This window comes from Penicillium atrosanguineum (genome assembly GCF_028827265.1).
Source record: "Penicillium atrosanguineum strain IBT 20685 chromosome Unknown utg000001l_segment0_segment0, whole genome shotgun sequence".
In the NCBI taxonomy this organism is placed as follows: Eukaryota; Fungi; Ascomycota; class Eurotiomycetes; order Eurotiales; family Aspergillaceae; genus Penicillium; species Penicillium atrosanguineum.
The window spans coordinates 2,151,373-2,173,320 of NW_026623133.1; the positions used below are offsets into that span (position 1 = coordinate 2,151,373).

The following is a 21,948-nucleotide window of genomic DNA, read 5'->3' on the forward strand; positions in this document are numbered from 1 at the left end:
CTCGCCTGGCTGGGCTAGGAACGATCTTCAATTGAGTGGGGTTCCTGAAACTGAACGATCCGCGGTTGACCCTGAATACATTCCCATTCCCATATGATACGCCATAATCCTTGTCCTGCCGATCCCCATTATGAGCCGGTCCCCAATCCCGAGAATACATAAACACATAGAAAACAATGAGTGGTAATTGCATAATAATCTTCGATGCTGAACGTGTTGATTCAGCTACAGAGTGAGCTGGAAGCTCTCTGCCTCGTCATCCTCCTCGAACGTTGGCAGCGGCTCTCCGACCTCCTGGGAGGTAGCAATCTCATCTGGAGTGTCAAAGCAGCCAGCAGCCTTGCAACGGGACCACATGTCTGATTCCAGAGGGGGAGGTCCGTATAGCTGCATGTAGGTCTCGGGAGAGAGTGTGGCGGAGATACTGGAAGGTTGCTCGGCAGTCTTCTCACGCAGGGTGGATGACACGCTTCGACCCTTTGAGTAACCCATGGTGGTGTTAGAGGTAGCAGCGGCAGCAGTGGCGCGCATGGATGACGGGTTGGATGGAACTCGAGTCTTCTTGGGCATAAGGATAGACGAAGCCGACGCAATGCGAGACTTGGGGACAGTAGCAGGTCTGGTCGAGGCGGAGCTCGGCCTGGGAGCTGCAAGGGCAGCCGCAGCCTCACGGGATCGAAGTGTAGAGATGCTTCGAGTAGGTCGGGAGCTTGAAGAAGGCGTCCTGGAGCGAAGGCTTCGCGGCTGTGGCTTAGGCGCGGGAGCTGCCTCATCCTCACTGGGGTCGTTAAATCCAATGCTCTCTAGTTGCTTCATCATCGTCTCGTTGGCCAGCTTATCGGCCTTGATAGAGTCCTCCTGGAATTTGCGCTGCTTCTTTGTAAGGCCATCCTGGCCGACCTCCTGCTCCCCATAAACACTCTCCAGGCCCAGGGCTCGGTTTCTTGGTTGAAACTGGGGGAAGGTTGTATCGTAAGTAACATCGTCTGGGAGATCTGGGAGGGCTGTAGATTGTGAGCAAAGCAGCTCGGCCTTCATTTACACCATATTGAGAACCTTACCTATCGGCTTCGGGGGCATGTATTCGATATCGGGCACATCATCTTGCACTGATTCAGTATAGACCTTAGTCTGGGCCTGCTGGGTAACGGGGGCGGCCTTTTTGAGTCTCTGGGCGCTCGCAGTCTTCCGGTTGGTCTTTGGCTTCAAGGTTCCACCAAATGGTGCGGGTGTCTGGGGAGCTCTGGCTTTAGTATTGGTGTCCTTCATGCCCAGTGGAGCTCGGTTTCGGGGTTCTACCGCAGCAACAAGTCAGCAAGACCGGGTCCAAAGCCTCCGCATCTCGAAAACGCGTCAAGCTCACGTACCCATAGGAGTAACAAATGCGTTGTTGCCTGGCTTCCCATTATCCTGACGATTTCCATTTCCCTTAACTGTGAGTTTCTTAAACGCGCCGGGGTGGTTTTCGTCGTTCAACGGCACTTTCTTGCCTGGAGTCTTGGGTGCGAGCTGCTTGAGTCCTTGATTCAAGGGTTTGGCTGCAGCGGTGGTCTGATGGGCATTCACCAGGTTTTCCTGGTCGCGACGAGCCAGCATGGCGGCGGGTAGAGGTAAAAACACTTATCGCATGTAACGAAACGGATGGGTCGAAAAGACGGTGAAATTGAAGACGTGTAGAGGGCACAAAATGGAGTTCTAGAGTGTTGTTCGGATGGTTGCCCGTGGAGACGCGGCGATCGGAAGTCAGTGATTGGATGGATGTGCGGAGGGGCTGCTTTGTGTACGGGACACACAATTATTCCAGTCACTCATCAACTTTCCCCCTTCTCCCCATCACCTCCAAACTTCATACCCGGCCTCCGCTGAGCGAAAGCCTTTTCTTCCTTTCACTCATACATATTACCACTTTACTACTCTTTCACTTTCATCCAACATGGACAAGATCAAGGAGGTGAGTCCCCTAAACCCCTGGCGGGGTAGCTTGAGCTGTCTGCCTAGGATCCCCTCCTCTGCATACTGGCCCTGCATCACCAAATTTCATCCTGCATGATGGTCCATAAGCTAACCATACCTTTCTCCAGCGCATGAACGCCCTCCGCGTGGAGGCCGACGAGGCCCACGACCAGGTCGAGGAGTTGAAGACTAAGGTCAAGACTATGGAGCAGGAGAACCTGTCTAAGGAGCAGGAGATTACATCGCTCAACCACCGCAACCAGCTGCTCGAGGAGGAGGTGGAGAAGCTCGAGTCCTCCGTCAAGGACGCCAAGGACGCCGCCAACCAGAGTGCTCAGCACGACACCCAGAACGAGGCCCTCCAGCGGCGGGTGCAGCTCCTCGAGGAGGAGGCCGAGGAGAACGACAAGACTCTCCGGGAGACAAACGAGAAGTACGGTCAGCAGCAATACTTGTATCGTTTCATCACTAACAAACCGGTGACCGCAGGCTCCGCCAAACCGACATCAAGGCCGGTCATTACGAGCGCAAGGTGCAGGCACTGGAGACAGAGCGCGATCAGTGGGAGGCCAAGTACGAGGAGATGGCCAAGAAGCACAACGACTTGCAGAAGGATCTGCAAGAACTCGAGCTCTCCATCAGCAACGTTTAAGTTGGGCCACGTCGGGGTATCGGTGTAGGGTGTCAGGAGACGTTGGGTTGGATGCAGGTTCACTTCCCAGGTCGAACCGTCTGCTTTTTCATACTATGACCGGTCGGGTTCCTTTTGTCCTCTACCATGCTAGAGACCGTGTCTCTATAGCGTATCCTTACATGTTGACTTTAGTGCCTTGCTCGGCAAATTTATTGCCCTTTTTCTGGCCTTTGTCCTCGTGATATCCATATCCTTATAAAAAGCGAAATTTCAAAGAATGTGCATAGTAATTGCTTCGTGGTATATAAGAAATTCCTTGGAAATCACAGAACAACCCCCACCATCATTTTTCCCTCCGAGCCGTGGCCTTCTTGGACTTGCTTAAGCGCTGCTTGGCTTGAGTGAGCTTGCGCTCTCCCTTGCTCTCATAGCGGAACTTCTTCTTCTTCGTTTTAGGCTTGTCCGAATTCGATCTCCAGGACTTCTTGGGCTTCTTCTCGGTTTCGGTTGTCTCAACGACAGGTTCCTTCTCCTTTTCCTCTTCTGAATCGTCTTCTCGCACAGACTTTCGCAGGCCTTCTCGGGACGCATCCATTTCTTCGACCGTCACGGTTGTGTATTTGTCCTCGTCGATGTATTCGGCCTCGTAGTCCACCGCGGGAGGTTCTTCGATGCCTTCCCAACCTTCCTCGCCTTCTTCCTCCTCGGACTCGGAGTCGTTTTCACTCTTGTCTTCCTCCCGGAGGCGCTTTAGTTGTAATTTGTGCTCTTCAATCGCTCGGTTGAACTCGGCCTGTCGCTCTTCGCGCATCTGGAATAGATAAGTCAGCCATTGTTAAGTGCAGCGCAACTTAGAACCAAAGCATACCTTCTTGCGATCACTTCTCTTCTCCTCTTTGGACTTCTGCTCGGCTATCTCCTGTGCCTGCTTGATGCGCTGCAGCTTTCTCTTGCGAAAGCCAGTGAGCCATTCCTGGCGGGCGTCGTCGTCGAAATTGACCTCCTCGACTTTCGTAGTGACCACCTTCCGCTTCTTATACATGGGACCCATGATGAAAATGATTGACAGTCTCTTTTTCAGAAAATAAAGGACAGCCGCACAGCGTCTTGTGGGTTGTAAATGGTTCGGACGAGGCGCCGAAAAAAAGTTGAATGTAGAGCTCAGAGCGGGCCGGGCCCGTCGACCGCCTCCGAGGCCAAGTCCGACTTCCCGTTGGCAACATCATCATCAACCTCCACCTCCACCACAAACACCATGCATCTCAGCAGGTTCGGGCTGGTTGCCCTTGGGGCGGCTGCAGTCGATGCCTTCCGGGATACTTCCCCTTTCTTCCTCGCCTCGACTTCTGAGTACGTGCGACAACTCCTCTCTCAAGCTACGGCCAGCTAACATGCCTCCCCTAGGGTCCTGACGAACTCCGCGTACATTAAGACTGGCGCCTCGCTACTCAAGGACATCTCCTCCTCTCTGAGCACCTGCCCGTCTGACTACTATGTGGTTGTCAACCAACCCGGTGTGCACAGCTCCGACTTCTCGACCCGCAAGTCGGCACCCCGCCTGGGCGCGAAGATGCTCGGCAAGGACAAGTCGATCCGCTCCAAGATGAGCGTGAATGAGGTCACTGGCTTGTTCGATACCACCGAGATTAAGACTATCCTCACCGAGAAGTGCAAGGCCCAGACTACTGCCATTGACGGATCCTGTAAGTTACCATAGTTGCCCATTCTGGGATTGGCGATTACTGGGAGCTCCAGCTGACCTTTTCGCGAAGCGGGAGAATATCCCACCTCTTTTGGATCGGGTCCTCACATTCTCGATATCGAATTCCCCATGCTCTCCTTGAGCGCGGACCGTGCCGATCGGCTGTCCGAAAATGGTACGTCAAGCAACACCAGGTCGAGTGATTGCCGTCTAACGTTTCCCAGATGGCCTTCTCGCTGATATTCTTGAGCGCATTCCCTCTGACTCCACATATACTCTCCTCTATGCGACCTCGCCTCGTGAGTTCCCCGAGACCGATTCCGTTGTCTACGAATCCAACGAGGGTTCGTACCCCGAGTCGATCCACATGGAACTCAAGCGCGACTACTCCTCCAACCCGTCCGCCAACTCAGAGTCTGACCGACGGGAGTCTTTGTTCGATGAGTACCAGTTCTTCACTCCTGGTGTGTTCCCCTCCAATCCTCCAATCATTACTGGTTCCCTGGTTCTAACTTCCCCCAGGTATCTTCATGGGCTTCCTGGCCTCTTTCATCTGCATTGTGATTTTGTATATTGGAATTAGCGCTCTGAGCGGTCTCCAGATCCCCTATGCTGCTTTTGAGAGGGACACCTCTGCTGCTATTAAGAAACAGCAGTAATTGCGTGCTAGTGGCTTGCCACATGCTTTGCCCTTGCTCGATGCATGGCACAATTGAGTTTTCTTACCGTTTGGGATCAGGGGCATTGTTATTTCGTATTTTTTGTATGATACATCACAACTTGCTATTTCCATCGAGTGCATCATGTGACGGGTTTTCCCTCGGCCAAAGGCGCCACTTTTAGCGTAGTCACTTGGCGTCTTTTGGCTTCGCTTTCTCGCTTAGACTGAAACATCTCTCTTTTGCCTCTCTCGATTCTCAGTTCCTCGTTGTCTTCTGTAGAAAGACAGTCATTCGTTTGCACGTTGTCATCTCGGTGGTTCCACCTGCATCTACAGAGTTACGAGACCTGTGAACGGGGGGCTCTTTTGACCTGTCAGGAGCAAAATTCTAGCCAATCCGTCAGCTAAGGCGCCTTATCAACCATTTTTTTGGCCAAATCGGCCAATATCAGGCTGCAGGGGTATCTGGGACTTTTGATTTGGCTTCTTTCATCTCGACTCTGATCTGCGCTTACCCCGAGCGACCCGCTGTGGAGAACAAATTGAAACGATTGTTTACGGCCTGTGCACCATGCGAGTCCTACCGAGCGGGCAGAGAGCCCAACCTTCCTTCTTCATTCTGTTCCTGCTCGTCCTCGCAATCGCTGTTCAAGTTTCTGCGGTGCCTGCAGCAGATACCACCACCGACGCCCAGACCACCGCCGATCCCTCAACAACTGACAGCACCCCTAGCGTGACCGAGAGCACCACTTCCACCGAGAGCACTTCGACGACCACATCGGACAAAACCACCTCCACCACGACGTCCTCAACGACGTCCTCAACGTCGACATCTACGACATCCACGACCACCATGTCTACCACTACCACGTCAGACACGTCTACCTCTACCTCCTCTGACACCACCACATCCTCCGTTTCCACAACAACGACATCAACATCCTCATCCTCATCCTCCACATCAACAGGCGGCGCCGTCGTTACCATTCCACCCACCGCAAATGCGCCGTACATGCAGACCTCAAACACGCCAGAGGGCACAGTCTTCATCGCCGTCGGTGCCATTCTAGGCTTCATCGGCCTTGCCGTTCTCGCCTGGCGGGGAATGGTCGCATGGTCCGTGAACCGCTCAGTGCGTCGCGCAGCTCTCGCCCACTCCTCTGAGAACAAGCGCCTCATGCGCGGAAGTCGCAAGAAGCGTGGAACGACCGTATACACCGCCGCGCCAGCCGGAGACGTCTCATTGGAGAAACTCGGCACACGCGCAGGCGTCAAGCCGAATCGTCGGGTCCCCAGCTCGAACAGCGGTCTATTCTTTTCGCCCACTGCCGGCGGCGCTGGATCTCACAATAGTCTCAATGCGACTGGAAACCGCGGCTCGACTTATCTCCCTTCTGGGTACTACGTCGCCGCCGGTAGTTCCACCCCCGTCAGAAATGCGTCAGGCTCGCACGTTGATCTCAGCTCGCCTTCACTGCCAAACGTCGGCGCCTACGACCCCCCGCATAACCAGCGCAGCTCATATGTTGGTGGTTCCACCAGCTCGCTGAATCTGAACCAGACGCAACAGGGCCGAGCACCGAGTGCCTACCTGGAAGATCTGTTTGAGAACCATCCACCTCCCAGTAACTCCGATAGACGTCATCACCGATAGGATAATTTCGCATATTGTTTACGGCATGATCTCGGCTGTTTCATATAATGAGGCTTGAACTAATTTCAACTTTCTTTTCCTTGTGATATATTGGATGTATCTGTTTATTATCTTTATATTTTGAAGCCGGCGTTTTTTTTTTCTTATGGGAGCGTCCGGCTACTAGTTTCTTCGGTATTTATTTTCTGATTTCTTTCATGATTTATGGTGGTTTCAACTTCACTTTTGTTGTACATTTGGACTGATATTTGCATTCTATTACTTTTCTATATCTGAACCGAGCATGATCAGGATAAACAATGCATGTCCATCTCTAATTTTCTTCTTTGTACTTAGGTAGAGGAAAGATAAGTTTGAATTTTGTTCTTAGGTTCACATACACCTACGCTAACATCCCATGGGATATACCTAGGTACCTAGTCTGGTCATGAAATATCCATTATAAGCTTGGAAGAACTTTGAGCGTAGTAAAATAACGTAATTTCGGGTTGCCCTCAAAGCAGTCTGAGAGCCCCTCAAGTAAAGAAAACCACCCAAGCCCCTCTGGTCGACATGAAGACTGCACCTCGAACGCCCGAAGAAGCCAGAGACTGAGTCGCTCTTACTAATTCAAAAATACGAGGAGCAACGGCGAGCACCATAGAAGGTACCCCTCACGTGCTGTGAAGCATTCTAGCGATTTGGATGTATCAAGGCTGGATTCCATCGATCCCCGACTTCGAAGCCTCGATAGACTGTAAAATCTATTCACTGAATCTCCCGGTGATAAGCCCAACACATGGAGTTTTGGTATAAGTGGCAAAGATTTTCCTGTGAATGCGGCCGACGCTGCATCTGTTATGGATCGGGAGGTGTCGCATTTTTGAAGTTGATTAGACATTTGCTTTGATACAACTTCTGACCCTAGTTGATGTACAAATCTGAGAAAGGCCCGTGGGCACTTGGGAGCTTCAGTAATTTTCTCTCCAATAATCGTCGCATTCATAGGGAAACGTTGATCTTTATTGGTTACATACGGTAGGGTTTGTGTTCATGGATAAATCTGGAAGGTAGGTCAATGATTATAAATCTGGAATAGATTAGACTGGACTGTATTCCCTTTGAATACCAGACAATCTGCGGCGAACTTTTTCAATATCTTGTGAAATGAACCAAGAGAAAAGCACCATATTGAGTAGATCTGAGGGTGAAGCATGCATAGCAGGGGTATTTCGTCTACGGCAAGACCTGAGAGGTTCCGGCGGAAATGTTTAGGAGTTGGCACATTCCCAGCAAAAGGCCTGCCAGCCCCTGGGAGACTGATCGCTCCTAGGAAGGCACCCTGTATTCCTGGAACCTTAATAATATTCTCCTTGGAGATCTGATAGCGGTCCTGGAAGCCATTGACCTCCTAGGAATCCTTAAAGGCTCGTGCATGCTTACCCGGTTTCACTATTTAAAGCACCACGCGTTGTCCTGATGCAATTCACTTAAGGACCCTGACATTCCTTATGCTATGTAGATAACCCCGCAAGTTCACTAAGGAATTTTGGATTCTGATTCACCATAGTTTTCGCCTAGCTACTACCGAGCTACTACGGAAGGCCAAGAGAAATTTCACGCACGATCTTCCATATACTGCCAAGGTCTGAATTCTCCTTCGATGAGCTTCGCATGCATTTTCTACTTTGAAGGTCACACATCAGAAATTATAACGCCAAGTCATCTATATTGCTGTTCTCTGCGATGCTTTGCCCGTCACTATCATCTGAACTGAAGATATCGGTTTTGTTAAAGAAAATACCCTGTTTCTTATTTCCTGACAAGTTCATCTGTCGTTTTGTGAATCGGTACTGGGTGGTTTAAGACCTTGCTTGGCTAGTGGCCAATACGTAGGCATTGAAAGGCGTCTACGAGGATAACATACCAGCTGATCTGTAGAGAGCGGCCACACTTCCGTGTTCGAAGTCAAAGTAAAGACCTAGCCGGTCTTCTTTATCCGTACAGTAAGCTGAATATCAGCGTCACATTGCGGGGAGTATTCGAAAGCCTTTCTAAAAAGAGTCTCTTTTCTGCGATGTACTTTTTGATAAGCCATTCTTGCGTGACTCGTTTGTAAAAGGCGTGCTGAACGATCGATGCCAGCGAATTGCGACTTGCTGACGGAGGATTTCCCATTGGTACTCTTCTTGCTTGATTATGAGGTGAAAATACGGGAAGCGGACTTGAATGAGTGGATGCTTGGTTTTATGGGACTATCAATTGTTTCTTAGGAAAATCGTTCTGAGAAATTTAGCTAGTGTTCGATGCGTTCTCGATCACATTCAATTTGGTCGCAATTTGTTAAAGAGTAATGCCCTTGCTCATAAATAGTAGTCTTTAAAGTGAGGGGGGTTATGTAGATGATTGGCTTTAACCTCCGTGCTTCTGAGCTCGTTATAGTCGATTCGAACGTATGTGCAGTAAAATAAATCACTTTCTCAATGCCTTGGGATATTATAATCTGTTCTAGATTGTTATTCACAATCCTCTAGTTCAACTAACCCACAGCAAGCTTTCTGGATGATAAAAAAAGGAAACTGCATGGAAACATCCATCCAATGCTGATAACAATTTTTTACCAGACTTAGCTCCGCCATCAAGCATTGAATGAAAGTGGCAGATATGGAAGATTTTTAACCACTTGTAGAGGAGATCCTGCAACAGAAAGAGAGCTAAGCAGATGGGGAACAAAGGCTGTAGTATTGTAATTGACACTGTACTGAAAATATGGTATTGGTTTATCATGTCGCGCCCAATTTCTTACACAGCCACAGATGCCTCGCACAGCCACTTGTACTTGTATTGGTAGATTTCCACACTGGTATCACTAGGACAAGCATGTTTCAAACCAATACTTGGTGGTCATACTGACTGAATTGGGTCCATCTCGGGCATATACAGCCACTCATCATCATCGGTTATTACTCAGACGATGTTTAAACAAATCTTTACATTCAGGAGCTCTGTTTCATCATATTGTCGTCTTTGAATATCCTCCAACCCCTATTTTCAATCACACCATATTCTTATAGTTACTTCGCTTCCAGACCCTTGTTCTTAGCAGTAAAGCGAGTGCGGTAATCAATAACATCATAAGTAATATCTCCTACCGGGTTTGCTTACTCGGCAAGGTATCTAGACCAAAGTGACCTAGCACCTGAAATTCCCAACTTCTGCCAAACACTTGCACATCTGAGGCTCGGTTGCTCTGAATGAATGGAAAATTTGCACCAGGGCGCGATAAGTCTCTTACCTAGTACCGTGGCCATCAACGTTTACCGCCCAGCTTTCAAACCACTGAATGCAATATTACGGTGGGAGCCACAGTACCATACACGGTGCATTGTAGTAGTAGTATTCTTTAACCCGATAAAGCTCGCTTTAAATATATGCGGCTATGCGGGGTGCTTCGAACCAAGCCCGAAGCGTCACGGTGCATTGTCTAACGGCCCGCAACTTAGTATGGGGCGTTGAATAAAAGATCTGCGCTGAGGCCTTGGCAGTGGGTCCCGTGAAAAGAAAAGCGGTCGTTAGGGAGGAACCAGATTTTGTTAGTGACTGTACTATTGTCCATGCCCAAGAGAACAGCAGGGAATCATTCAGACTAAGCATATTCAACTAGCACGGATATAGTTGATTGAGGAGAATGTCACGTAGTTAACACCCAGAATCCGAGGACCTGTAAAATTGACACCGAAAATGACCGCTTTGCACAGCAAGCCGCCGCTTGACCGCCCCATACCACCTCTATTCTGCACCCGCCCAGCGCTGTTAGTTATCCCCCAGTCCTGATGTTGGTGTAGGAGGTGATTTCGTAGTGAACTTCTAAAATTTGTTGACATAAAGGTCATAACAACACACTTAGGCCGTCTCAACCTTTCAACTGCAAGGTCAACGTAACCTGGTCTTGTTCTGTCGCCAAGTCTGCACTTTCAGCCATGGCTGCGTCCACCATGTGCTTGACAACTGATTTCAGTTTGCCTCGCTGGCATGTGACGGAGAATTTGACCTTGGAGCCAGTGATGCTGCTCCTGCTGTCAGAGGACCTTGAGCCTGTTTGACTCCTTAATGCAGTGCTGTTGCTGCTATCGCTCGAGTCACTCCAAGACGAGGGACGTGGAGCATCGCTTGCGACGACAGCCATTTTGGAGGTATCAGTTACCTCCCAGGGATTGGTCATGGTTGGATCGGACACTCCATCTACATCCATCATGCTGTCCAAAATCAGCTGCTGCCAATCGACATTCTCGCCGTCCCAAGCAATAGCCGTGCCTTTGCACGTTGCCTGCGCAGGCCCCAGATTCTCTTCCTGTGGGAAATCGGCCGTAATTGTTTCCACCGAGGAACCCAGCCCGTTTCGGAAAGAAATCGTCGAATGCGCCGAGATCCGGGGCGACGTGCTGATGACCAAGTCGCTGGCACTTCCATCCATCAAGGCATTGGCAGATTCAACTATGTCGTTGATGGTTTGGGGGGCCGTGTCGTGTAATGGAAAGACCAGGGCAGCGGGGATCTCGGGGTTGCCGTTGGACTCGGTGGACCCCGATCCTTGTCGTTTGAGCCGCCGCATCAGCAACGCGTGCCGGTTTTTCAGCGCCAATGGCGCGCGTGCTTCCAGATAAATGTCGGCCATGAATTTCCAATTGCGACCGTACCGGTCAACCAGTTCCAGCAGTTGGTTCTCCTACATGGTGATCAGCGTCTCGGGCATTTTCGATTTTACCATCAAGCGTGTTAGTGTACCTCTTCTCGCGTCCATGGACTGTGGTCTATATCCGGGCTGAGCTTGTCCTTCCATCGCTTTGCACATTGGTCTCCGTTACGAGTACCGACTTCTCCTGCAACGAGGACCCAGCGCGTGCCATATTTGGCCACCCCCTCCCGGAGCTGCTCATCCTCTGCGGGCAGCCAATTGCCCTTCTTCAGCGGCTTTTGGACAGAGTGCGGCGTAAGTGTAGTAATTGCAAGATCTGAAGGATTCATGACGAGTTGTAGAACTACCATCTCCTTGCCTTTGGGTGGAAGCCCCTTGGATATATAGGTATGGTCGGCATTGGTCTGGATTGCCCAATCTCACCCTTATTTGTGGACACCGATACGAGCTCTCGAGTCGGGCCAAATCCTCCCGCCACCTGTCCGTATTTAGGATTGTATTACCTGCATGAATTGTCTTGTGAGGCGTTTATAGTTCTCGGCCCGTCCGGTCCCGCGGTGATCTTCTGGGGGATTGTGCCATTTTATATACATTTTTGAGAGACGACCGGCTTGATTTTCATTCCCTGACTAGGTTTTGTGGAATATTATTGTATGTCTGTTTGCACCATCCCTGGTCTATGATTGAGTCAATTATGCAACAAAATTAGCACGATATGTACTGTCCAGATAAGCAGTGGGGGTTGGAGGCCTAGTCGAGATTTCACCATTCAATTGACCGGTCACACAAAATGAAAAATGTAACGGTAGAAGTCTTTGTACATTAGTCCCCTGTATGAACCCCTATCTCTAGGCATGCTAGCCAGAATTGGACCTCGCGTAGGCAGTAGCGAGGTGGGTCTTGACTCAGGCAGAGGTAAATGTAACGCATTCAAAGAGATAGGTGCAACCAATACCTAAGTAGATATATTCAAATTTAACCTGAATATTTATCTTGCCTTGTAAATTTTCGATGGATTGCCAACAGATGTTGCAGGTATTTCGGGTTCATCGTGATGGACCTTGTGAGGCTAAAAGGTTCGAAATTATGAGGGAATTCGTGGGAACGCTTCACGCTGCTGCCAAGACTGGCATGAAACTCATACATGTGATTGCTCGTGCCCCCACAAGTGTTGAGACGCTTATTCTTTGTAAAATTTGCGTAGACTTCCCCAATCGCACCTACGCAGTACATTACGGCTCAGGGAGCATATATTCGCTTGTAGCAGCATGCGGAAGATCCATACATCCTCTTAAAATTTTGATCAAGAAAGAAAAGAATGTTGGGAAGAAGTGATATGCAGTGGCGGTAAGGTAGAGCCGCAGGGTTCGCGGCCCGATGATCGGGGGTCAAATAACTTCCGAAAGAGAAATGACAATTGTACAATCTCTGTTGAAATCTCGAATTTGCCGATCGGAACAAGAACTAATTGCTACGTCGGATATTTGCGCGTGTCTCTACTGCATCTTCGAAGCGTACTTTGGAACTATGTATATTTAATTTAGTACGCCACGTCAGCCCTTCCGGCGGATCGCCGGCGGACCGCCGGTGGATCGTATGAGAAGACATTGCAAACAAGTAGAACTCATGAGTGGGTGTTGTGGAGAATCGGAATTATATTCCCTGCAAGACCGAAAACTTCGACAGTGAGATCGATGTTAAACGCAATCCGCCCTAGCCAGCCTGCAGGGTTCTATCGACACAAGGTACCGATTGAACTGCCCATCCCTGTCGAGATACTCAAACTCGTCCTCGAACAGGTTCACGCTCACTTCAATACCGCCGTGTTTCTTATTGCGAGGAAGAACGTGAGCCAGTCGAACTCGCGCAGCGTATTGTCCATGCAGAACCCGGAGTGCCTGCGGTGTACCCCCATTGCTGAAATATTGATCCCCGAAATTAATCTCCTCCAAAGGCAGAAAGATAATATTGGAAACCAACACGTCAGACGAGTCCGGCCTCTCCACGAACCGTCCCTGTACCCGCGAAAGGTCTCCTGTCGCCCGCAACAGGCCATATGCATCCTGTACAGCGTCACCATCCAACCGGGCGGCACCCTGACGAATAGCCTGCGCAATGCGACCGAGTGAAGTCGAGGGATCCAGAAGCTCGCTTAGCGGCATTCGCGCCGTGTTCATGAGAAAGCAATTGCCAAGGTATGCAGGCGGGAACCCCTGTCCGAACGTGCTGCGCACATCGACCGGGGTTTCAAACACAGAGATATCGTCACGGAGAGGCTTCGATCGGGCTTCCGCGGCTGATACCCGGGCTTTCATCAGAACCCGCCACAGCAGCGCTTGGATTGCATCGCTAATTGAGAGCGGAGGCGTGCCGGGGAGCACGGACTCTGCAGCGCACTCTTTCTGCAGAGCCGCAAGATCTGGCCCGGAGAGGAACACGACCCTGTTCAACATCACGCGCTCGTTGGTCTGCGTCTCTTCTTCAATGGCTGCTTTCTGGCCCTCCTCACAACCCGTAGGGCCATCGTTGTCTTGGCCCAAGTCCAGACAGACCAAGGCACGTAACCACGGGTCATCGGGGCTGTTCTTCAGTATCCGCTGAGCAGTTTCCTTCTCCCAGATCCGATCCGGCTGGTTATGGTCACGGTCAATAGACGTGTACGGTGTCGGAGCGACGCGGCCTCCCTCATCGCGACCTCGCAGTTCGCGAAAGTTCTCCGCCCAGAGCTTCATCAGCCCAATCATGGCGCCTGCATCCATCGTGGAGTGCGACACCGTCAATGCCAACAGAACTCCGCCAGAGAGGAAGTTGGCCTGTGCCAGAAAGATATCGGCACCTGCAACGTCGACGTCGCCCAACCTGGGTGCGTCCAGCAGCAGAAGTTCTTCCGGAAAAACACCACTCGGGAACCCGGCAGCTTTGAAGTCGTCGTATGTCCAGTCCGTTTCAAGCTTGAGATACCGAAGCTGGTACGGGAGTGGATCGTGTAGTGAGTATTGCCGATAGCGCATTTCGATCTGACCAGGCCGCCATCCTGGTGTGTTGGGCGATTGTCGAAAGGCTTTGCCGCTCACCCATGGTTCTTGGACGAAGGTTTTGTGGAGTGCGTGGTGGAGATCGTTGAAGACGATTTTGTCATCGACGTTGGATTTAAGTGGGAGGGGGAACACGAGACGGACGTAGTTGAGGGGTGGGACGAAGTCTAGCGGACTCACCGTTTGTCGGATCTCGTGTTGGATGGTCATGGTGAGGTTGTACAGACCTAAGTCCCACGTGTGAATCGTTCATAGAAGACTTTACTGATTTTTATATTCATTGCCCTTGAGACAGCGTACCCCGGCCACGAGGAACCCTACCTCTACCAAGCGTTCAATTAATGGGCTTGCAGAGTTAAGAGTCGAGCTGTTACGTGACTCCGTGTTGCGAGAGTGTTAACCGCATGTCACCGGAGTCAACCAGAGTCATTTATGTATTTGGATTTTATTTGTATTGCTTGAACCTTGCTCCCCCCGTTAACATCGCGGCGTAAAGATGGTACTAAAGGCCATCGACATGAATCCAATCACAAATTGTACTCGAGAACTGGGAGCTCACTTGAACCTTCGAAATACATTTCAGCTATGAGGAGTATCTCAATCTAAGCCACCGAGGTCACTATAGTAGGAAAACAAGCCACTACAAGCACGAGAAACGAGTCGACAAAGGTAGACGAGGTTATAAAACGCGCTTTTCTCATCCAGTGTTGCACAAGCAGATCAAGGAGTATATATGGAATCATGTTCATTAAGTAAGTACTTGGTTTATGAAAATAATGCTATGCAAAGTATGAAATAGTCCGTTAAATCCCCAACTCGAAGCCACCCTCTTCAACAACACCAATCTCTATCAAACCCCTCTCGTGACATGTCACTCTAAAAACAAACAATGTGGGTATCTACGCCTTGTTGACGGCATTCTTGCTCATGGCCCGGACCTTGTGTCCATACTTGTACAACACATAAGGAACGGGTGCCATGAGGGTTGCAAGCACAGCAACAATGGTCACCGACCAGTGAGGACCGATGTTCTCGTACATCTTGACCGAGGCCGGGCTGAGGGCACCAGCAACAACGTACCGTGCGAAGGTCATGAATCCAAGAGCCGAGGCTGCATACTGCAAGTACACGAAGATGATGTACATATAGGTCGTGGTGAAGATGCAAACGAGTGCGTAGCCGAAGACGCCGGAGGCCACAATCGGCGACCAGATACTGATATCGGCCTGGGAGGTAATGTTAGTAAAAGTTGTGTAGGAAGGGTATATAAAGCACTTACGTAGCAGGTCCAAGCCATCCAAAAGAGGGAAACTGGCATTAAGATCGATGCGCCGGCCATCGCCCAGTAGAGCGATACCTCTGGTTGCAAAGCCTTGCCCTCAGCCTCAGCCTGTCTCGCCGCCTTCTTCGTCATGCCGTACAGTAAAGGGACCATAGCCAGAGCGACAACGACACCGGGAATCATCGCGACGAAGATAACGAAGGTCAAGCTCGTGCTGATCCCGTATACGTTGGCGAAGATGAAGGGGTAGCCGTTGAGGAAGGTGAACAGCACAAAGTAGAGCAAGACCAGGTAGAAGCTGAAGATCAAAATGATGGGCTCAGTCCAGATCATCACAAAGGGCCGGTACACATTGTTGAGCAGGCGGGGACCGAGGGAGTCCGCAGATGTGGAGGCGTGGGCTGCCCGGTATCGGTTGTCACCGGTCAGCTCGCGCAGGTGCTTCGCGCGCCATTCCAGCAGAACAGGGCTGAAGGTCTCAGGCTGAGCAAGCATAACCACGACCAAAGAGACGCCAGCGATGATCATCGAGATCCAATCGGCCCACACGTAGCCAATCTTGGGCGTGTAGGCGCCGATCACGGGACCCAGGATCGGACCCGAGTAGGCAGCAATGGTGACCAAGGGCAGACCGAAGGGGATTTGCAAAGGCTGCCAAATATCGCCGACGGTGCCACCGGCCACCGTCATTGGGGTGGCTGCGAAGAGAGCACAGATGAATCGGAAGGCGAGAGCGGCGCCGTAGTTTGGCGCCAGCGCCTTGGCCATGATGAACAGGATCACGAGGATCAGGGCAGTGAAGTAGACGATGTTGCGGCCGAAGGTCTCAGAAAACGGTCCTGAGAACAGAGAGCCCACACCAATTCCAATAAGAAAGATACCTGCCCGGAACTATTAGTACGGGGTGCTCTCAAAATGAGAAGAATAGACTAACCGGTCGTCATAGATCCAGCCATGGCGTTTACACCGAAGTGAGCATCGAAGGCGTCTTGGGTCGCGCCCTCCACCGAGGAGGGGACTGTCATTGCAATGGCAACAAGACAGCAAGTCAACATGACCATCCATTTGCGGAGCAGAGACCAGTTCTGCGGGTTGCTAGGGTCGTTTTCCCTCCAGCCAACCACGAAGACTACCGCACCCTTGTCGCCATCTGGCTGGGAGATCGTCACACCGGGTACGAGGGGAGTATCTTCGAAGACGACTGGTTTCTCTAATACTCCTGCCTCTGGGGAGGGCGACGAGGTACTGGTGCGCACAGATTTGGCTTGAACGTTGGCCAGATCTTCTTCTGCTTCGCGGCGAATACGGCGGCTCTGGAAGTAGGACTCCATGTCGACCTTTAAATGACTTCAATCAAAGTTGGGCCGAGATCTTTGGATAGGAGTGAACTGAGACTGGTGTAATAGATGGTTGCTGCCGGTGCCTGGTTCTCAAGGCACAAACTTCAGGATCCAACTTTTGTTGATCTTCCAAATAATTCCTGAGATCTGATGTACACCCATTCCCACGGAGGAAGGGGGTAATTATACTGAACACTCCCCATAATAATGTTACGGACGACCCCGGTCAAGGTTGTACTAGACAGATCTGGAGTTTGGTCAGCGTGATCGGACACCTTTTTTTTCACGGGCTAACTCGGCCTTCGGACACATAAAACCACCAAGGCCCATAATGCGGTGTGAAAACGAGCCGATGACAGGGGTTGATGGTTCACTCATTGGCCGATGCCGGACGGGACCCACCGAATTAGTGCGCATCAGTGGAGGTCTAGCCGGAGTCGTGCAATGGGGGCGGAGACTAATGGGAGCAATTGACTCCGGAATGTGAATACGCCAGGCAAGTGATAAAGATCATGGGTTTGTTGGTTTCAATGTTTTGATCTTTCAATCTTAGGGATCCTAGCTGCCCAAATCTATTTGTTATTTGCCTCTTTTGAGTAGACGACAATGATTAGGGCCGCCTCTCGATTGCATTGGGCGTTGACTATTGGTCTCGATGGAGCTCCGGAGTCAGGCCCACTTAAACGGAGTCAGGTTCTCCCTGTCCCTTACATGGAGCCAGGGCTGAATTCTTAATTCTTAATCTGAAATGTAACCAATAGTTTCGTAGGTGTCGTTTTGATTGAGAAGCACAAATTGATGAACATGAAATTTATTAGTAATATACATGAATGCTCCGCTCGGGCAGATATTGTTGTCTATAGTACAGAATCGGACATCTGATAACCCGACGATTTCTAATTCAGCTTTAACACTTAGACATTTGACCACTCTGGTTCGGAGACTTTGCGGGCTTGTAGTTAAAACATAATTAAAAAAAGAACAAACTAGGGGGCTAGAAACCCATTTACATGCACAGTAACTTGAATAGACAACGGTCGATACAATTTTTAGGCCACTTCTTCGAAGTTTTGTGGGTGAGAAGCATTGTCTCTGCCATCAAAAAGCGAAGCACAATGCATCATTCTTATATTTTCATTCCAGGAATTTCAATATAAAAAAATAGACTGCCTCGCAATTCTTGCGCCGTTAGAATCTAAATGGGTAGGTATGCTACACACAGGGTGGACCTAACAACAAATAACACACAATGTAGTAGGAGATTGTTTCTCTAAAAAAAAACAGAACAAAATAGCATTCTCAGAGTAGGTTCAGACCGATCTCGACATAAATTAACGCAAAACTGAAACTTCAAACGTCTAGACTCAACCTTTTACTCCGCAAACCCCAAACCGGAGTTCGTCTGCCATTGCACCCTGCCCCTGGTACAAGCTGCATGATAAATATCACGCGGATACCATCACAGGTGTGCTCAATCCAGATGATTCCCCCATTGTCTCGCCGTCACAGATATCCTCGACTTGGTTCGCAGTGGATTGAGTACCACAGTGATGGATATCAGTGGTCACGGTCGACGCGACGTTGATAGTCTTCGAAACCTCAGGCCACCAAGAATCCAAGTTCTTGCGGTACCAGCTGACCGATGCCTTCAGTCCCTCAGAGAAGGGCACACGCTGGCGCCATCCTAATGCAGCCAGCTTGGAGCCATCGACCCAGTAATCGTGATCGTTGAAGGGGCGGTCAGGAATCCAAGTCAAACAGCGGGTGAAATCTTGCGGACTGTAGCCGAACAGTTCGAGTGTGCGGACTGCGACCTCGAGGTTGGTGATACCGTGGGAAGATTGAATGTTGTATGCTTCGCCGATGACACCCTTGTGCAGAAGGGTGTCGAAGCCGTCAGCAGCATCGGCTCCATAGAGGTAGCGGCGGATGTTCAAGCCAGTGCCTTGGATTGTTAGGGGGTTTTGCTGCATCAGGAGAGTGCAGAAGCGGGGAACGATTTCTAATCTCATATGTCAGTATTCATCCTTCCCCCAAACAGACATTCAGAAGTGGCATTGTTACTCTCGGGATACTGAGCAGGTCCATACACGTTATTGCTCCTAACAACGAGAGCTGGGATGTTGAATGACTTGGCATAAGCCCAGACATACATCTCGGCAGCAGCCTTGGAAGCTGAATATGGGTTGGTGGGCATGAATTGCTTGGTTTCGTCACACGCCGATTCCACCACGTCTCCATAGACCTCATCAGTGCTGACATGAATAAAACGGCGCACTACTTGGGGCCCTTTGTGGTGACGAACGGCTTCAAGCAGCTGCTGAGTACCGATGACATTGTTGACAGTGAAGCTTAGGGGATCGTCGAATGAGTTCTGGACATGCGAACACGCTGCGAAATGCATCACACAATCGATATTGTGATCCGAAAGAACCCTGGCAATGGCCGCCTGGTCCGTCAAGTCGCCCCGTACAAACTGGAAGTTTGGCAGAGATTCCAGACAGTTGATGTTGAACAGAGAAGCGACAACGTCGAGCTTGTCGAAACAAACAATTTTGTATTCCGGGTATTGCACTGCTAAGTGTCGGGTGACCCAACCCCCACTAAATCGGCCATGTAAGTACTAATCGATTGGAATATTCGGTGGTATTCTCACATGAACCCGGCACCTCCAGTGATCAGAATGCTTTTCACATCGCTTCGAGGCTCGAATCGGGTGGTGCCGATGAGGCGTTGACCTTCAAGGTCACTGGCTCTCCCAGTAGCGAGCGCAAGACTCTTCTTGACAGGTGGGCTTCCAGGAGGAGTAAGGAAGCGAAGAGCAGGCATTATGTCTGGGAACTGAGCGTTGAAAGTGAAGAAGTTGCTGTGCTGTGGTCTGGATGTTCGATTTTCCTGCGGCGTGCAGGACCTTCAAATACTTCACCCCCCCGAACGCATCGCGATAGAAATGTGGCTGTGATAACCTCTGTCAGATCCTCTGTCAGACTTGAGGTTAGATTGGGTGTGATTTTCTCCCTTTCGCTGCGTCCAAATTGGTGATTGGGGGTGACTTCGTTTCCCGGTGGTCTCGGCCCCCAACTCGGAATGACTCCGTTTGGTGAGAGTGGTGATTATGGCGCTGACAACTTTCCGATCTCCGCATCGAGCGATGCCTTTTTTCCAGAGTCATGAAAGGAAAAAGCGGATTCAGAGTCAGAGTTAGAATTGAGTGTTCAGATTCGGGATGAAATCAGCATCGCCCATGGCCAATACTATAAGATGGTCTTTCCGAGAGGGAGAAAACAGTCTCCTTACTTGTGGCAGCAATCTTTTGAAAGACTTTGATATACTTGGAACTTTTTGAGTGACACAATGGGATCAATCGCTCCGCCTCAAAGCTTTCTGATTTTTGGTGGGTGGACTTGGTCGCCCTTTGAATGTTCCAGGCTTACTCGTGGATAGGAAATGGCTGGATTGCCAGTCAATTCAAAGAGGTCCTTCAAGCACAAGGAAAAACAGTCTTTATATCAAATGCTCGAATTGAGAGTCGTGAACAGGTGATGAGGTATGTTTTGCTGCCTCTTGCAAACAGGTCCCGCTGACACATGTAGTGAACTCACCGTTCACAAGCCCACGCGAGTCATCAATACCGCCGGGGTACGAGGAACACCCAATGCCGACTGGTGTGAAGACCACAAGATCGAAACCTTCCGATCAAACGTTCTGGGTGCGCTCAACGTGGTCGACTGCTGTTACCAGCTGGGCATCCACGTCACGCAATTTGGATCTGCTTGCATCTACAACCTACCCGAGGAGGAAGTCCGAAGCCGTGCGCCATTCGCAGAAACCGAAGAGCCTTTCTTCAAAGGCGCTTGGTATCACCGCAGCCGCTTGCTCAGTGAGCAGACCATTGGCCACTACCCCAACCTCCTTCTCCTCCGAATGCGGATTCCTCTGGCCGCAGACCTCCATCGCAATAACCATATCGCTAGGCTGCTGAAGTATGATAAAATTTTGGACTTGACTGGTGTGAGTATTTCCTTACAACCTTATTGCGACATGGAACACCGCTTAACTTCGATGTAGTCTGGCACTGCTCTGCCGAACTTGCTTCCTGGTGCTATCATTCTCTCAGAAAATTCCGAGACTGGAATATACAATTTTGTAAGTTTGAATCGGGCCCTAGTGTACCTTATCTGCTTTCTGTTATTAATGCCATGGCTCTAGGTCACGCCCGGTGAACTCAGCAACGTCGAGATCATGAAGATGGCCAAGCAATACATCCGGCCCGATCTTCAGTGGGAAACATTCGAGCTGAAGGAGATGCTAGCGACTCTAAAGGCTCCGCGTGCAATTTGCATCTTAGATGCAACAAAACTGCAGACAAAACTGCGAGAGTACGGGTACGAGGTCAAGGAGCGTCGCGAGGCGCTCGAAGAGATCTTCCAAATCATGGCAAAGAGAGGGCTATAGGGTTGTTCATAGAATGTCGCAAGGGTCAACCTCTCATCGGCAGCACCCGATTCGAACGTTGAATTAATCTGAAATTCAATGATATATCAAGTTTAATGGAACGTTACCAAGAAAAGTAATACTCGTTATAAAAGGCTGATGCCTACTCGGCGGGATTAGAATGTCCAAAGTTTTGAAAATATCACTTGAACACTTTTTCATTACCATGTGGCTATATGAATGCTATAGCGTGAATTATCGAATATGTGCATCTATATTCTAACAAATTCAAGTCTATGAAAAGTAATGTTAGAGGGTGTAGGTTGACGCCAGTGATGGTGTCTAAGATGGATCTTCGCACCATCATTGAGTTTACTTCTAGTCGTCTTTGAAGCTTTCAGTCTACGGAATTCTGAGTCACAATCTCAGGGAGCTTTTGTGCTAATCGTTTTTAATACTATAGCCATGCGCTCAAGACATTGGTTATCATTTATGAATCTATGAATCTATGAATCTCGGTGCTGCTGAGTCATGTGTCATGTTCTGAACCGCGGATCGCCTGCGGGACGGGCAGCATT

At 50.0% G+C, this 21,948-nt stretch overlaps 11 protein-coding genes across 11 annotated transcripts; 5 read left to right on the forward strand and 6 right to left on the reverse strand.

The window, feature by feature from the left end:
• Window positions 1-225: 225 nt before the first annotated feature.
• Window positions 226-1,596, reverse strand: N7443_000835 (uncharacterized protein; the record flags this gene model as incomplete). Its single annotated transcript, XM_056880891.1, has 3 exons — window positions 226-1,004; window positions 1,062-1,295; window positions 1,368-1,596. 3 exons carry the CDS (start codon window positions 1,594-1,596, stop codon window positions 226-228), a joined length of 1,242 nt encoding a protein of 413 aa, XP_056746129.1.
• A 337-nt stretch (window positions 1,597-1,933) lies between these two features.
• Window positions 1,934-2,605, forward strand: N7443_000836 (tropomyosin; the record flags this gene model as incomplete). The annotated part of the gene is made up of 3 exons (XM_056880892.1): window positions 1,934-1,951; window positions 2,082-2,386; window positions 2,443-2,605. 3 exons carry the CDS (start codon window positions 1,934-1,936, stop codon window positions 2,603-2,605), a joined length of 486 nt encoding a protein of 161 aa, XP_056746130.1.
• A 325-nt stretch (window positions 2,606-2,930) lies between these two features.
• Window positions 2,931-3,638, reverse strand: N7443_000837 (rRNA-processing protein RRP17; the record flags this gene model as incomplete). Its single annotated transcript, XM_056880893.1, has 2 exons — window positions 2,931-3,398; window positions 3,456-3,638. 2 exons carry the CDS (start codon window positions 3,636-3,638, stop codon window positions 2,931-2,933), a joined length of 651 nt encoding a protein of 216 aa, XP_056746131.1.
• A 204-nt stretch (window positions 3,639-3,842) lies between these two features.
• On the forward strand, window positions 3,843-4,948 carry N7443_000838 (Ac45/VOA1 transmembrane domain-containing protein; the record flags this gene model as incomplete). Its single annotated transcript, XM_056880894.1, has 5 exons — window positions 3,843-3,937; window positions 3,992-4,290; window positions 4,360-4,464; window positions 4,514-4,753; window positions 4,812-4,948. 5 exons carry the CDS (start codon window positions 3,843-3,845, stop codon window positions 4,946-4,948), a joined length of 876 nt encoding a protein of 291 aa, XP_056746132.1.
• Window positions 4,949-5,521: 573 nt separating this feature from the next.
• N7443_000839 (uncharacterized protein) lies at window positions 5,522-6,604 on the forward strand (the record flags this gene model as incomplete). The annotated part of the gene is made up of 1 exon (XM_056880895.1): window positions 5,522-6,604. The coding sequence occupies one exon, from the start codon at window positions 5,522-5,524 to the stop codon at window positions 6,602-6,604; it is 1,083 nt and encodes a 360-aa protein (XP_056746133.1).
• Window positions 6,605-10,496: 3,892 nt separating this feature from the next.
• N7443_000840 (SANT/Myb-like DNA-binding domain-containing protein) lies at window positions 10,497-11,608 on the reverse strand (the record flags this gene model as incomplete). Its single annotated transcript, XM_056880896.1, has 2 exons — window positions 10,497-11,309; window positions 11,369-11,608. 2 exons carry the CDS (start codon window positions 11,606-11,608, stop codon window positions 10,497-10,499), a joined length of 1,053 nt encoding a protein of 350 aa, XP_056746134.1.
• A 1,368-nt stretch (window positions 11,609-12,976) lies between these two features.
• Window positions 12,977-14,524, reverse strand: N7443_000841 (uncharacterized protein; the record flags this gene model as incomplete). Its single annotated transcript, XM_056880897.1, has 1 exon — window positions 12,977-14,524. The coding sequence occupies one exon, from the start codon at window positions 14,522-14,524 to the stop codon at window positions 12,977-12,979; it is 1,548 nt and encodes a 515-aa protein (XP_056746135.1).
• A 689-nt stretch (window positions 14,525-15,213) lies between these two features.
• N7443_000842 (uncharacterized protein) lies at window positions 15,214-16,927 on the reverse strand (the record flags this gene model as incomplete). Its single annotated transcript, XM_056880898.1, has 3 exons — window positions 15,214-15,540; window positions 15,594-16,477; window positions 16,531-16,927. 3 exons carry the CDS (start codon window positions 16,925-16,927, stop codon window positions 15,214-15,216), a joined length of 1,608 nt encoding a protein of 535 aa, XP_056746136.1.
• A 1,454-nt stretch (window positions 16,928-18,381) lies between these two features.
• On the reverse strand, window positions 18,382-19,765 carry N7443_000843 (dTDP-glucose 4,6-dehydratase; the record flags this gene model as incomplete). The annotated part of the gene is made up of 3 exons (XM_056880899.1): window positions 18,382-18,938; window positions 19,001-19,539; window positions 19,593-19,765. The coding sequence occupies 3 exons, from the start codon at window positions 19,763-19,765 to the stop codon at window positions 18,382-18,384; spliced, it is 1,269 nt and encodes a 422-aa protein (XP_056746137.1).
• A 720-nt stretch (window positions 19,766-20,485) lies between these two features.
• N7443_000844 (uncharacterized protein) lies at window positions 20,486-21,004 on the forward strand (the record flags this gene model as incomplete). Its single annotated transcript, XM_056880900.1, has 1 exon — window positions 20,486-21,004. One exon carries the CDS (start codon window positions 20,486-20,488, stop codon window positions 21,002-21,004), a length of 519 nt encoding a protein of 172 aa, XP_056746138.1.
• Window positions 21,005-21,178: 174 nt separating this feature from the next.
• N7443_000845 (BIG/ATPase V1 complex subunit S1) lies at window positions 21,179-21,391 on the forward strand (the record flags this gene model as incomplete). The annotated part of the gene is made up of 1 exon (XM_056880901.1): window positions 21,179-21,391. The coding sequence occupies one exon, from the start codon at window positions 21,179-21,181 to the stop codon at window positions 21,389-21,391; it is 213 nt and encodes a 70-aa protein (XP_056746139.1).
• Window positions 21,392-21,948: the final 557 nt, after the last annotated feature.